General features: G+C 45.8%; 2 protein-coding genes across 3 annotated transcripts in view; one reads left to right on the top strand and one right to left on the bottom strand.

The window, feature by feature from the left end:
- The window catches only part of CHLSN (cholesin), a 164,307-nt gene that overhangs the window by 17,074 nt on the left and 131,221 nt on the right, over positions 1-16,012 (top strand). The gene's annotated exons all lie outside the window — the stretch shown is intronic.
- Positions 9,615-15,671, bottom strand: GPER1 (G protein-coupled estrogen receptor 1). Its single transcript, XM_075565511.1, has 2 exons — positions 15,355-15,671; positions 9,615-12,298 (listed from the first exon to the last, which is right to left on the bottom strand). Exon 2 carries the CDS (start codon positions 12,023-12,025, stop codon positions 10,943-10,945), a length of 1,083 nt encoding a protein of 360 aa, XP_075421626.1. The 5' UTR covers positions 12,026-12,298; positions 15,355-15,671; the 3' UTR covers positions 9,615-10,942.

Below are 16,012 nucleotides of genomic sequence, written 5' to 3'. Positions count from 1 at the left end.
ATCCCGCATCTCACACTCCATTCTTCTCCTCACTTTTAAAGCTTTACACTCTTCTGCCCCTCCTTACATCTCAGCCCTAATTTCTCATTATGCACCATCCAGACTCTTGCGTTCTTCTCAAGGATGTCTTCTTTCTACCCCCTTTGTATCTAAAGCCCTCTCCCGCCTTAAAGCTTTTTCACTGACTGCCCCACACCTCTGGAATTCCCTTCCCCTCAGTACCCGACTAGCACCCTCTCTATCCACCTTTAAGACCCACCTTAAGACGCACCTGCTTAAAGAAGCATATGAATAGCACTGTGGATATTCTGAACACATGATACATAAACCTTGGCCCCTTGCAGACACACTTGGCCCCTTGCAGACCAGAACTCCCTCCTACTGTCTCTGTACGTTCTCCCTAACTACCAATTAGACTGTAAGCTCCTCGGGGCAGGGACTCCTCTTCCTTAATGTTACTTTTATGTCTAAAGCACTTATTCCCATGATCTGTTATTTATATTATCTGTTATTTATTTGATTACCACATGTATTACTACTGTGAAGCGATATGTACATTAATGGCGCTATATAAATAAAGATAGATATATATATAAATATATATATATATATAATATATATATATATATATATATCTGTATATATATATATATATCTGTATATATATAACTGTATGCTCATCTGCATGTCTTAGGCAGGTCTGCAACCCCACCTTTCCCCATTATCACCCAGCATACAGCACTTCCACTGCAGCAAGGGATTCTGGGAAATGACATGCAAATGAGCACACAGTGTCACTTTTTGCCTCAAAAAACATTTTTAACATGGTTCCCTATAGGCTTAAGCTTGCTGCATGGTCACAGCTTTGAGCACAGCCAGGGTTAAGGTGCATACCCAGAAAACCACCCACAGACAGCTGTTTCGACCTTAATGGGTCTCATCAGTGTATATATACTTGTGAGCACATTCACATGTCTTAGACAGGCCTGTAACCCTGCTTTTTCCCGTTGTCACCTAGCATAGTGCTTCCACTGCAGCAAGGAATTATGTAAAATTACATGCAATTGAGCACACAGTGCCACCTTTTGTCTTAAATCCATTATTACACGGAACCCCTAAGTAATGCTCGCTCTTTTAAACATAGCCTGGGATGAGATGCAAAGCCAGTGAACCCACTCACAGACTGTTTCGACCTAGTGGGTCTCATCAGTGTGAGGTTGGTTGTACTGGCTTTGCAATTTAAGACTTGGGTAGGTCTTCACCACACATTTAGGATCTCTCTCTCCCTCTCCAGAATATCACTTGTGAGCACATTCACATGTCTTAGACAGGTCTGCTATATCTCTCTCTTACTGTCTATCTCTATAATCACTGATCTCTTCCGGCGGTGTTACAAGGGATAAAGAAAGGTTTTGCCAGGACGCAAGATGCAAAACCTGCGCAATGCTCCACACAGCGGGCACAATACAAATACCACACAGGAATCTGGAGTACAAAATCAGAGGAAGGTTCACATGTTCCTCCAGCAATGTCGTGTACCTCATGTGCATGAAATGCCCAGGGGGCTGCTACTACATAGGTGAGACGGGACAGGGACTAAACAAGGGAATTAATCTGCATCGCCAAAGCATCACACGCGGAACAAGAGACAGTCCTGTCAGCGAACATTTCTCTGACTCTGGCCATAAGATGAACGATCTGAAGGTGGCCATACTCAAAGGTAATCTTAGAACACCGAGACGACTGCATGAATACAAATTTATGCAACTGTTTGGGACACTTAGAGGTGGGTTAAACCGAGACCACAGCTTCATGAGTCACTACTGACACGAGAACTCTCTTCCCATGAGTGCTAAAGGCTGTCTATACATATTGCGCTTTATGAATGCGCACACGGCTGTCTCTTACACATACAAATGTACAATGTAATTCTATCCGTATATACCAATAGGGACCACACAGTATCTACACACATCAATAGTAATGCAACACCCTCTTACATTTCTATACCTACCCACACACACCTTTTTGTAAAGCGCTGTGTACCCTGTGGGCGCTTTATAAATGTATGTTTATACACACGTACACACATACTCTTACATCACTAACATACAGGGACCATTTAACATCTTGGGTCATAAATCGCATACTGTACAAGGGGAAGTATAGGCTTCAGTCGGATACATTTCAGGATGCACTGTTTTAAGTAAAACCCTTTCTAGTATATATTCATTGTAACACCGCCGGAAGAAGTGATCACTGTATCTCGAAAGCTTGCACAAATAAAAACATTTTGTTAGCCACAGAACGGTATAATCGGATCTCTCTATAGATCTATATCTGTAATATGTAGTGTCTTTCACAAATATTAGCCCAATCCTTTTCCTTGCTGCATACTCCATAAGGGCATTTTAATATAGTGTCACTGAAACGTCATGGGGATAGGTTTCTTGGCTCATCTGCTTTACATAGCATTTCCTTGGAGGTGTATGTCTCTTCCCTTCAGGTAAGAGCCCCTACCAATTTTCCAATTTAGTAAAGGTATATTACATTTCAGTGTCAGTCTGCACATCACCCTCCAAGAGTAGGTGAATGAATAAGGCTATAATGTTCAAAGCTACTTCCAATGGGACAAAAATACACAGTGCAATACCTATATATTCTCTTGAAAAAAGGGTCATTTAGTTTAACCCTTTGGCCAAAGCGTCTTAAGCCTGCTGCCACTTTCAAAGCATGACCGTTAGCAGGTCCTAATACTTCCTGGGTTAAAATTCTTATTTACCTGTATAATTACAGGAAGAATGATCACATTGGATCTGTCATGATATATAGGTATTGCACTGTGTATTTTTGTCACATTGGAAGTAGCTTTGGGCATCTTTGTCTGTTTTTTGTTGTATACATTTAGCCACGCCCACTAGCACTCCTTTTGACACTTAATATAGATATATATTATGTGGTAATAGTAGGGGTTTTTCAGAGCTTGTTGGGTATCTGTGAATGTATAAGGCTGACAGACATATATGTAAGTTTTACATGTACACACACAGGGAATGTGTGCACCCACAGTTTACCTCTATAGTAAGGTAACTATGATACTGGCTTTGGCCAACTTTTAATTGCACTACTCACAGAAGCATATGCTTTATTTAACCCCTTAAGAGCTTTCTCACATTTTCACTAGTCCATGGGACAATAATTACATATATTCAGTGTAGGTACCCTGCATTATGCCTTTACGTTGACTGCAGGCTTATAACGCTTTGGCCCAAGGGTTTAACGAAATAACCCTTATTCATGAGATAACTATTTTATTTTAGCCTAATTGGTAGGAGCGCAGGAATTGTACCTTTTTTGTTTTTCTTCGTGTAAGGCCTATCTTTTTACCAGCAGCAAACTGTGTGCGTGCGTGTGTTTGTGTTTGTGTGTGTGTGTGTGTGTGTGTGTGTGTGTGCGTGTGTGTAACCAGCTTAGCTACCCACTCAGTTAGAAAGGGCTGGAGTAAAGGTTTAGTTATTCTCCAAAGTGGAGTAGGCCTTTATTTTGTTGTTTTTTTGTGTGTGTTGCCTTGTTAAAGGAACAGTCGCAATAAAGCATAATCGGTCTCATTAAATATATTGAATGTTCTTTTGAACACCTAACACAGATTAGGGCTAGAACACAATTACATTATGCTATGCGGGTTTGTTCTGTATGGGGCAGGATTTCTGTTGTATGGTCCTCATGTCCAGTAATAGTTTGCGTCCCCTACAAAAGAGATCAAGACGTAGTTTGACCAATCTTTTTTCCACTAATGGTTACTTGTTGTGATTGAACAAACGTAACGTTATGTTTTAAGTTCTTTGGCCAAGTTGTAAATTCCTTCTGTTCGTGGCACGAGAGCTTTTTCTATGAGTCATCTCTAGTGGTTTCTATTTGGAAATCCCAATTTCTGGCACTTAAACAAATAAAGCCACAATTGTGGTTTTCTGTTTTAATTACATTCTATAATCAAGACAGGAGTTCACAAACACACTTCATTGCTTTAATTCTGGCCACCTGCATTTGGAAAGCAACCTGTATTAATATTAATGAATTGATCAATAAAAAAAACATTATTAAAAGGCATAGAATCTGCTCCTTATTTAATAATCGATTCTCATTTCACATAAGGGCCTCACTAGGGCACAAAATTGAAAGCTGCATCTCACCTGGTGGTGAGGGGCGCAAGGTTTATAGAGGCCCCGAGCGCTTCCCGAAGGCATTTAAATTAAAAGCCGGCGGAGTGGCGAAGGCCTCTGTAAACTTCACTTACCTTGGCTCAGACGGCTTCTGGAGAGGCATCGCCATGGCAATGTGGCGGCAAATGACGCGGGGGTCACGTGGCGGCAAATGAGGCGGGGCCATGGCAACGTGATATCAGAATGCCTGGGCCAAGGTAAAAAGGGGGAGCTTTGCATCTTTGGTCCCCTTCTACTGCCCGGACAGCCATTTAATGAACCCTTGATCTTCAGCAAGAGGACTCCTCTAACGTTCCGTCGTCAGTTTTGACGCGATCACGTGATCGCGAGTGCCAGAGGGGCTGCGGTGTTCAAAGGGTTAAAGTGAGACTTGGGAGAGGTTTGATTTCCTCTGGCTGCTCCCTTGACTATTATGTCACTGTGTGATCAGCGGGTGCTAGTACAGCTAGAGACCCCTCCCCCCCTCCCCCACTCCCCACCTCCCCATATTATTATTGGCTTTCTGATAAAGAGCAAGAAAACACTTGATTGACAAACAACTGGCCTTACTGTGGGATTGCACATTTTAACCCTTTGAGTTCTGGTGGGTCCGCAGCACCACCACCCCTCCGGCAAAGCGCGGTCTCAGACCGCGGCGGCCCTTTCCCCCGGAATCGGAAGAGGAATCCTCTCTCATTGTCCTTCAGATCGTGTCCGGCGCTCCTCGGGAACGCAGGACGGGATCTATGCTGAAATAAAAGCTACCTGCAGCATCACGTAACCACTATGGCATGGGACATGGAGAGCGCCAGACCCCGTGACCCTGTGACCACATCTTGGGGCACCCACAAGAGAGAGATGAGCAGGCCCTTTCCCAGGAGAAACTGAAAGGAGTCCAGGTGCAGAATTTTGGATAGATTGCAAAGGTGACCGTTTTGAAGCCATATGTTACCGGGGGCTGCACTCGGGGTTTAGCAGTCGTGTGCTAAAGGAAAGGGCATATCTGGACCATTTTGCAGGGGAGGAAGCAACGAGTTTTGGCTGGAGCATGAATGGAGGAGACAAATGTCACACCTAGGGAATGTCCATCCGGGACAGGACAGATGGTTTTATTTTGCTGGGGACACTGGGTCAGATTTAGGAGGAAATGTTCAGTTTTAGATAAATTACGTTCGAGGCGGCAGACCGCCATCCATGGGGATATAGCACAGAGGCAAATAAGTTATTGGATTGCAGGTGTGTGGTTCGGAATGGATAGAAGTGTCTGTGTATTGGTGATACCCACAGCCAAAGTAGTTGATGAGATCACCAAGTGATGGTGAAAGAACATTAGATGTCCCCGGACAGAGCCCTGAGGTAAAACCAACAGAGAGACCAATGTGGAAGGAGGACCTGCTGGCAAAGGGTACAGGAAAGAAGCGGTGGAAGAGGTGAGGTGAGAACCAGGGTAGAGCTTTGTCTGGGATACCGGCATGGTGCAGGATGAGGAGGAGGAGGAGAGAGGGGCCAAACAGTATCAAAAGCAGCAGAGAGATCGAGGAGGGAAAATGGTCTTGGGATTCACTTATATAAGGCTCTTGGCAGCGGCATATCCAACGCCTCGTCTGGCAGTGAAATGCATCAACGTTTCACAGTTCTATTTTCTCCGCATAGTAATTGAGTTTCCGTCCGTTTTATTCCTCACACGAAAACATGCTTTTTTGTTTTCAAGGGTAAGGTAATTATCTGAAAAGCTCTTTGAAATGCTATTTAAAGGGGGACCAATGTAATTAGATTGAGTCCTTCTCGAAAAATAATTATGTAGATATCAAAGCTATCATTTTGTCTCGGTAAATCTCGCACCCACTCTGAGGATGGCATATTGTGACCTTGTGTGTGCCGGCAGAAGGTATAATGTCATTTCATTTTTTACATGTCCCCTCCAAATGACTATTTGAAATTGAAAATGGGCAGAAAGTAATTAGTGACTTGCGTCTTCTCACAGCTGTAACAAAACTGCGATTAAATCTGTGATCAAACTTAATGCTACAAATCATTTGTCCGATGTTCTGTTCCTTTTTACTGTCTATGCTTTACCCAGCGGTTACCAACCTCGTTTTGTTACCTATTCTAGCAGGGGTGCTCAACTGCTGTCCTCGAGCCCCACCAACAGGACAGGTTTTCAGGATATCTCCGCTTCAGCACAGGTGATTCATCCAGTCCCAGCCTCAGAGGAGGTGGCTCAATCAGTCCCGGCTTCAGCACAGCCGCTGATTGAGCCACCTGTGCTGAACCTGGGATATCCTGAAATCCTGACGGTTTGGGGTGCTGGAGGTCTGGGGCTGAACACCCCTTTATTATAGTACCGTATCAAAATAATATGCCAGCATCTTCTTTCAGACGGGGCAGTCCTATCGGTGGTCCCTCTTCCTCCGTCTCCTGTTCTCTGTCCCCGCAGATCTACTTCATTATCGCAACTAAAAAAATAAATGACAATGTATTTGACACTTTATGTTTCTCTGAGTTTCGGCTTTCTTAGCCCCCCCCCCGCCCCCGCGCAACAATTCTCGGTTAAGGAGACCCCATGTGTTTTTAGGACTTCATATGCAGAGCGTTGTACATTTTGTCATTGTCCCCATTTGAAAACCTTTCTTGTGATGTCTGCAATGCGTCTTACTGCATTTGTGTTTTTGCTGTAGCAGGCGGAAGATATAAAGGGGTATAGATAAAGCAATAATCTTTCCTCCTCCAACACCCTTTTTTTATTGCCAGTGTGTCACCGGAGTAGAACCACGCTTTTATCAGGGTCCTGAGGTATTTACTGGTGACGGTAGCCCCCCCCGGCGTGACCGACGCTAATTGGCAGCAGCAGGACGGGGTGTTGGAAATATCACGCGCTTTCAGTGACGGGCTCTCTTCGCACTGTGTTTCTGCAATTGTGATGCACCTCGGGTGTTAGAGGCTCCCGTGTTGCTAGATAATTTACTCGGGTTGGATCTTCCTGAATTGTGGGGAGAGTTTAAAGTTGTGTTAACCCCTTCTGCACCCCAAAGATATTCCGTCTCCGGGGAAATGTGACCTCTTGCAAAGACCGAGAACAGAATCATTTTTTTTGCAGGGGGAGATTACGGACTTAGATGATATTGACAATAGCCGCACATCACTAAGGTAATAAGTGATACAATTAACCCTTTCAGTACAAGGGGCCCTGCTGTGCAGTGCGTTGGCGATCCTCTGGGCACTGATGGGGTTAAATGGTAACATGTTGGCTAATTATTCTCTTCTCTTGATATATTCATAATTCTTTAAAAAAAAAACAAAGAACAAACATTGAACGGATACTTTCTTCAAGCAAACCGATTTACTAAGGGAACCAATAATGCCAACGACTTCAGGAACTGGCGAACACACAGCAAAAATAGGAAACCGCTGATCAGTGCACAGTATATACAGCTCAGACCATTGTAGCGGCTTCAGTGTGGGAGGGGGGGGGGGGGGGATGGTCCCAAAGATAAGGGTCTCTTGTACAGAGAGAGGAAATCTGAAATATGCGGGAAATAACGCCTAAGAGATAAATGTCTTCATTTGTGGTTTAATGGAATAAGGCAGAGTCGCTGTGGGAGGCACATCGTGTCCCCCTTGCATGTGTGGGGGACAGAGGAAGTTATTAAACGATGACCGTCCGTGACGCTTTTGGCAATATTGCACTGAAGTCAGTGGGAGTTCCTGTGCGGTGGTCTCCCGATCGGCACTATTGTAGTTTAATGAATAACCCCCTCCCCCCCCCCCCCCCCCAGAGTTCCATGACAAACGCTGTGCGCGAGGAGGATGCTTTGGGGAAACAATTGGATCCACAGCATGTTGTCCATTACGCTTAGCTGCACCCTGCCGTTAATTAAAGGGTTAATGAAACCAGGTTGAGACACCCCATGAGAAATGAATTGGCCATGTCGCCGGTACCCTACAGAAATGTGGGGAGACGTGCCCTTCTCTTCCAGACGCCTTTTAAGGGCCGTGCTTATAAATGCTCCTAACTTGGGTTTTATATGTTTATTTCCCGGCTGCGTATTATTAGAGCGCGTTGCAGTTATTGGGAGCGGCCATGGTCTGTCCCAGGCCTTCCGATGGACATGAGAATTTTTAGTTAGCTAGGATTTTAGATGGCTATTTTAAGGCCTCGTCTCTGGAACTAATTAAGCGTGCGGGGGTAAAGAGCGGTACTTATTTTGTTTTAGTCATAATTAGCTAGGAATAATCTGACAGAAGTGTGAGTGAGGGGCTCGGCCTATGTATTTATTTTCAGACTAGGAGTCGCACTATTAATATATACCAGGGGTGCGCAAACGTTCCCCGCTGCGCCCCCCTGCCTGCTCTCCCCCCTGCTCACGCCCCCCCTCCTTACCTTGTCTTCGGCGTCAACTGACCCCACAACGTCATTTGACGTCATGGCGACGTTGCAGAGGCCTCGCGTTCCCCCCCCGCATTTAATTGAAATGCCTCGGGGGGAGAGCTCTGGGCCTCTGCGACCACCCTGGAAAATCTTGCACCCCAGTTTGCGCCCCCCAGTTTGCGCACCCCTGGTCTATACCTCTTGTATTGGCGATACTAGCATTGAATGGCGCTGTACTCAGAACAGATTGATCTGCATATTAAGTAATATTCCCAACACCTGGGATTAACCGTTTTGCTTCCTGATGGCTCTAAAGTGGTTTACCAACGTCTATACAAATTATAGGTCATTAAACATTGGCCATATACAATCCATTTAATTTGGGGGGATTCACTACAGTCTGTTAATGGTTAACGCACCCGATCCATTGATTTGAGTGGCTCAATCAACAACCGAATTGAGTGTTATAACCCCTGCTATACATATCTCCCATAGGATAGCCATTATTTCTGGGTCTGCTGTAGGGTAGGGGGCAGCTGCTTTTCATCCTTATTATGTACTTTGTTTGGAGGGCAGGTTTCAATGCATTAACGCAGGGGCGGCCAACTTCAGTCCTCAAGGGCCACCAACATGTCAGGTTTTAAGGATATCCCTGCTTCAGCACAGGTGGCTCAATCAACAACCGAAGCAGAGATATCCTTAAAGCCTGACCTATTGGTGGCTCTTGAGGACTGGAGTTGGCCACACCTGCACCAATGTGTGGCCCTTAAGCACTCAACAGGGGCCGCACATTGAGGGACGTTGCAGTTGTTAGTAGGAGTTTTTCCCCACCCCCTTCAGTCAGGTCCTTAATGACGACGTGATGGTGAAGCCTGTCCTGTTCCTCATCTTACATTGGGGAACTAGTGATTAGCACAGGAGAGGAGCGGCCCAGTATTGATCAGCACACTGACATTATGCAGCTGGGGGGGAGAGGTTCTGATCCACAGCAGGTACCTCTCCGCTCCTTCTGCACTGGGGTCAGTGGGAGAGGGGTCAGTGGGAGAGGGGTCTTCTGGTGTGATCAGAGGTTGTGGCAGCAGGGGATGCTCCCGGGTCGCCTGTTGTCCACCAATGTATTAAATTCAGACCAGCTGTTACCTTTAGAGAGTAGTAAAGATGAAATGTACAACGTTTGTAAAGTTTGTTTCGTCTTTTTACTGCATTTGATGGAGCTGAGAAATTCTGTACCTCACATTAGAAATGGTGGCTGGCGGTCTGAACTTGTAAAGATTTGTATTCTTCATTGTAACGTTTTCATTTAAAAAAAATAAAAATATAGTTTGTTCTATTTTCGTTACCTTTCAAAATATGATGAAGGAACTCAATTTACAAATTATTATTGTTTTATGTGACTAACTTCATACATGAGTATTGCTAATAGCTTATCCCTTTGAGAAATTGACACGAGAAGACAGGTTGTTTTTTGTGTGTGTAAAGTACAGTTTGTGGCAGTGACGCGGCCGGCGCTGTTGGACGCGGCCGGCGCTGTCTGATCATTATCATTGCATGTGTTTCAAACATAGGCAAAAGTGCGTTCAGACTGGACAGAGCTGGTAGCTCTTTGGTTGGTCTCTGTAAGAGCAGACACAACAGGAGCATAATCCAGCACACATTGCAAACTCTAATTAAAGCAGAATCTATTGGTATATAGCAGTGGTACCCAACTCCATCCATCCTCAAGGACAACCCCACAGCCAGGTTTGAAGGATATCCCGCCTTGAGCAGGTGGTTCAGTCAAAATGCTTGGTCCCCTGATTGAGCCACCTGTGCTGAAGCAGTGGTAGCCTTAAACCCTGACCTGGTGGGGCGGCGAGTACCGCTGGTATAGAGATTTCTGTAGGACCACTTTCGTTTTAAACTCACAGCTGTTTAGTATTGTGCTTTAAAAAGGGGTGGTGAACAGAACCACACTACTTTCAGCTCTGGGGATGCTCTTCTGGTTCCAGAGATACTTACTGGTGAAGTTACTGGTATCACTCACTGGTTCTTAAAGGGAATTTAAATGACCGTCCAACTGGAAGCCAAAACCAATGATGTTGCTGGTTCCTGTTGGACCTGAGATTTGGTAGCCATTTTGTTTAGCTTGAGGGAGATGTCAACCTGGTACCTTCACTGGTACGTATCTTGGTATAGTGATGTTTGGCCCTCAGTTCCCTCCCAGTAAAAATATTGTGGGATAAATAAACAAAACCGTGCAGGAGGAACTGCTCCTTTAAAGACGTTTAGTACCTATACACCATGTTCCAATCATATAGTCCGAGGTAAATAAAACGAGGAAGCGGCTGTCCAAGGATACGTTTAACAAACCACGTTTGCAGAACCTGGCACATATTTATACGCCACTATTATATTTCGCTTCCGAATGGTCGCTACTTTCCGGAATCGCCGACTTCCCCGATCCTTGGCAGAAGCGATTGAACGCCGACATGCTTCTCTTGTCTTTGATGTAGAGCCGCAGTTTGTCTCTAAACGTTTCGCCTAAAAAGCTGTAAATGAGAGGGTTCAGGCAGCTGTTGGAGAAAGCTGCCAAGTTCACAATGTGTCCGGTGAGTGGGTGCTTGTGCCTGAACGATCGGTTGCTGGGATCAGCGTCGTCATAGCGACCCTGTAGAAGTCCAATGCTAATAAAGACATTTTCGGGCAGCCAGCATATGAAAAACACCAGGACGACCACCACAATCATTCGAAGAGCCTTTTGCCGGCGTGGCCGAAGGCTTCTGTGTTTGTGTGCCCTTATTAACACACGGATGATTAAGGAGTAGCAGAGTCCAATAATCGCAAAGGGAATGATGAACCCCAAGGTTATTTCCAGCCATTGGATTTCTTGGACATCCGCAAAGCAGAAGTGAACGTCCTCCGTGTGTTGCACCTGCACGGCTGTGAAAGGCAGGAGCGTGGCCGATATGGAAGCCATCCAAATGAGGCCACAGCTTAGCCGGGCGTGCTCCTTAGTCCGAAATATATTGGATTTCATCACTTTTGCCAGCGCTATGTATCTGTCAAAACTCATCCACGTGAGGAAGAAGATACTGCTATACATGTTGATTTGAAGAAACAGGGACATGCAGGTGCAAAGTATGGTTATGTCGTAATACTTCTCGTTGAGGTTGAACACTTCGATTAGGGAATCCGCCACCAAGATGAGATCCGCCGCTGCCAGGTTGATGAAATACAGGTCGGGAATGGTCATCTTCTCCCGGAAACTGATGTTCACAACTAGAATCAGGATGTTTCCTAAAAAGCCAATTGGGAAAAGCAGAATGGTGTAGAGGCACGATAAGAAGAGGCCAACAAAGTAATGTTGGTTGATGTCCGAGGTGCCGGCCGCGACCATGCTTCCATTGCAGGTGCCTGATCGATTCAGTTCCAGAGATGAGAGATTACAAGTGATTAATGCTGGGCTGTATATGTCCATTGTGAGGGCAACGTGGCATGTATATCTTTTTAACGGCTAATTTATAGATGAAGGCAGCAGGTCTCAGATCAGTTGTGTCTCCATACCTACCGACCCCAAACGGAAGAATCAAAGCTTTGGGGGCTGGAAATACCTTCAGAGTTTCTTTGAGTTACATTTTCTCGCTTGGTCGTGGGGTCATTTGGTGCCTTATACAAATATCTCAAGAGCGCCTGGTGTCCCGAATCCTCATTCATCACTTTGCCTTGTTCTCCTACATCCTTCAACTTGCAGCTGGAAAACGACAAAGGTTTTATTTTTGTTATTTAGTAAATCGGAAACCTACAGTAGCTGCGTTTATCTGACTTAAAACAGCAGTAAGCCAACGAATTAGAATGTAGGTTTAGTCCATACTTGTAGTCTTATATGTAAAATGATTACAATGAATTCCTTCTGCCTTTGGGGGCAGCCACTGGGGTTTTGGTCTTAAACCTTCAGTAAGATGCAGGTACTTGAGGTTATAATTAAATAATTTCCCCTTTCCAATGATACTTTGTATTTTAACACCATGGGAAGTATTTATTAGTCTGATGGGTGCATCCGCTGAAAAGTAATGATACCAGATCTGTCAAAGGGAAACCTACCGACGGTGTTATACGGGGTTCCTCTTTGTGTAATACACCTGCTGCTGTTCTTTACTCCTGTTTTGCAGCCGAGAGACTTTGAGAAATAGAGAACTCTGGTTTGGAGGCAAAATAATTGCTCTTGAATGGAGTTAGTTTATTTTTCCTTTGTGTATTTATGTTGGCCCGGACAGCACTTCACCCCCCCGTCTCTGCTATGTTTGTCCCAAAACCGAGCAGTACAATCTCATTATTTTTTAACCCCTTCATCCCTCTGATCTTTTCTAGCTTGGATCCAGCTCTTGTGCTGCGCTAGTTACATGGCAGCCTCGCGGCACAAATTAAAACCCCATAAAACCTCACACTTGTGTACATGAAAGTGACACTTCAGGAGTGTAGGGGGCTCTGCCGCTTCTGTACCCCAACATGCCACGGGTCGCCTCTGCACCCCAACATGCTACCTCTGCACCCCAACATGCCATGGAATTGCCTCTGCACCCCAACACACCCTTTACTTCATGTCCATTCCAGAATGTAATAGGGTCCGGAAGAAGGTCCTATATCTGGACCGAAACGTTGGATTCTTTCAACACACAGATTGTGTTTGAACACTTACCTTGCAGTGCTGTGTCTTCATTGCCTTTGGTGTGTGGGTGAAGTATTTCTATATAGATGACTTACAGTGGGAGCTGCTACAATGCACAGATAATCTGACATAACAGTAAAATATTAAGAGAGGGGATTCCCTTCCATGGAGATCTTTCTGTGCCCCCCCAGATCGTGCCGGAGGATGGGTGATCCACACATTTGATAGTATGAAGTTGTTACTCGGAAGGTACCCTGAGCTGTAATGGATTAAATAAAAGGTGATGTGTTTTAATAGAGCACGCGGCCTGGGTGGGGGGCGCGGCATTTCCGCCCGGCCTGGGTGGGGGGCGCGGCATTTCCGCGCGGCCTGGGTGGGGGCGCGGCATTTCCGTGCGGCCTGGGTGGGGGCGCGGCATTTCCGCGCGGCCTGTGGGGGCGCGGCATTTCCACGCGGCCTGGGTGGGGGGGCGCGGCATTTCCGCGCGGCCTGGGTGGGGGGCGCGGCATTTCCACGCGGCCTGGGTGGGGGCGCGGCATTTCCGCGCGGCCTGGGTGGGGGGCGCGGCATTTCCACGCGGCCTGGGTGGGTGGGCGCGCGGCATTTCCGCGCAGCCTGGGTGGGGGGCGCGGCATTTCCGCGCGGCCTGGGTGAGGGGGCGCGGCATTTCCGCGCGGCCTGGGTGAGGGGGCGCGGCATTTACACGCGGCCTGGGTGAGGGGGCGCGGCATTTCCGCGCGGCCTGGGTGAGGGGGCGCGGCATTTACACGTGGCCTGCGGTGGGGGTGTGTGGCATTTACACGTGGCCTGCGGTGGGGGGGGGGGGGGGGGTGGCATTTACACGCTGCGGTGCCTGTGTAACCAAAGTAATAATGAGCGTGATATTGATTCATGGAAACACAAATCGTCTTTACTGTCATTTGAATTGATTTTCCTGCTTCATGTAGAACAATCTGCCCATCCGTATTACGTATTATCCACTAATTACCGGCAGTGTGCAGGCCATAATTATATATACACATTCTGTTGAACTTAATTGAATAACGCAAGTAATTGCTTCGGCATTTAATCTATAAGAAGGTACATGAAGCTATTGTGTGATGTTGAAGTTTTCATGGGTTGTATCAATGTCTGGGGAATTATCTTTTAAAAAAGCCGTTCCACAATAATCTTTGCATTCAATATCAAATCGGGGTTTGTTCCTAAAACAGACTGCTTAAAATTCTTGAGGTTTCTGAACATAATTTAATCTATAAATAACCATAACTTTCATGTTATCCTAAAAAAGTATAAAAAAATCAGTGTCTCCCCCCCTACCCCCCGTGGGTCAGGTTTTTAGGATATCCCTGCTTCAGCACAGGTGGCTTAATCAAAGGCTCAGACGAAGACTGTGCCACCTGTGCTGAGACAGGGAGTGACTGAGCCACCTGTGCTGAAGCAGGGATATCCTGAAAACCTGACCTGTTGGGGGGGGGGGGGGTTCTTGCGGACTGGCGTTGAGCCCCCCTGATGTAGATATCTGTACTTTCTTAGCTCATACTGCTAAATAAACCCACACACTTGGTGCAATATAATCTCTTCCGTTAATCTGCCCTTTTAATAGGATTGCCGAGTCCGAGTTTCCCTGCAATATTCAGTAACATTTGTACCATCTGAACTGCCCACTATCATATTGAATTGCAACAGTGTCACAAATGTACTCTTATGAAAAGTATTTTCTTTCCAGCGTCTCCTCTCAGCACCTGTCTATTTGCTTCGTTTTGCCGCGTTGTACAACCCTTGCAGTTCAGTTACCCTTATTATGCCGTAGGGATACAAGTGAAACCATCTGAAATACAGCGCGATAAAATGCCTAATTTGCCATCCTATAAATGTGAAAATCCCTGGAAAGATCACATATTTGACTTCTTTTCCCCCTCCCCTTGAGGCTCTGGAAGTGATGGGTATGCGACCTGTCTGCTGCAGAACCCCGATTCTCAGTGACACCCTGCTGCTTAACTAATGAGAAGCGGAGTAATCCTGGGACGGAGATCTAATCAGACTTGGACTAGTTTGCGAGCTATTCTGCGCTGCTGCTATGCTGCATCCTTCTCCATACATGGAACCCCAATAAAACTCATCATAGGGGATAGAAATATTACCTTAATTGCTCATCCTCTTGTGGCCATCAGCGCTTGCTCCGTCCCCGCAGCGTGGAGTGGCTGTTCCACATCGCATACCACAAATGGATTTGTTGCTCTCGCTGTGGTTCTTTCCGTGTATTACCAACGGTAGCTGTCACCTTCTTGTTGGGTTTGCTAGCAGGGGCAATGCTTGATGGGACAGTTCTATCCTAAATGACTGTGATTGTGGCAGCAATCTGCAGCTCATACTGTATGTCCTTGGCAACAGAACAGTGCTTCATAGATTCCCAGGGCTGTTCTCATTTCTGTTTAGTGGAGATGGTGCTGAACTGGCTTCCCTTTTTAAGGCTCACATTAACCGTTTCCCTGCTGGTTTTGTCTTTAACCACGGACAAATGCTATTTTACAAATGTATATTGCCAGTTCTTGTTCAGCGGTTTCCAGTGACAGGGGTGTGTGTTATATACAGTATGTGCATGCTTTACACAGGAGGGTATTTGCACTTGTTTTAAACATATGCTATTGGTTTCGGTGTACAGACCACGTTTTGCACCGGTTTGCCCTGAATTTAAATATTGACTACGGTAATCTGTGATGGTGCAATGCAGTTGGGTAAGTGAAATGGTTGTACTATAGAAATGTAAATAAAGGGGGTTTTACAATCCGGCAGATGGGT

This window comes from Ascaphus truei, chromosome 11 (genome assembly GCF_040206685.1).
Source record: "Ascaphus truei isolate aAscTru1 chromosome 11, aAscTru1.hap1, whole genome shotgun sequence".
Taxonomy (NCBI): domain Eukaryota; kingdom Metazoa; phylum Chordata; class Amphibia; order Anura; family Ascaphidae; genus Ascaphus; species Ascaphus truei.
Note: the sequence above shows the minus strand (reverse complement) of the source record. Positions and strands in the feature narration are given on the sequence as shown.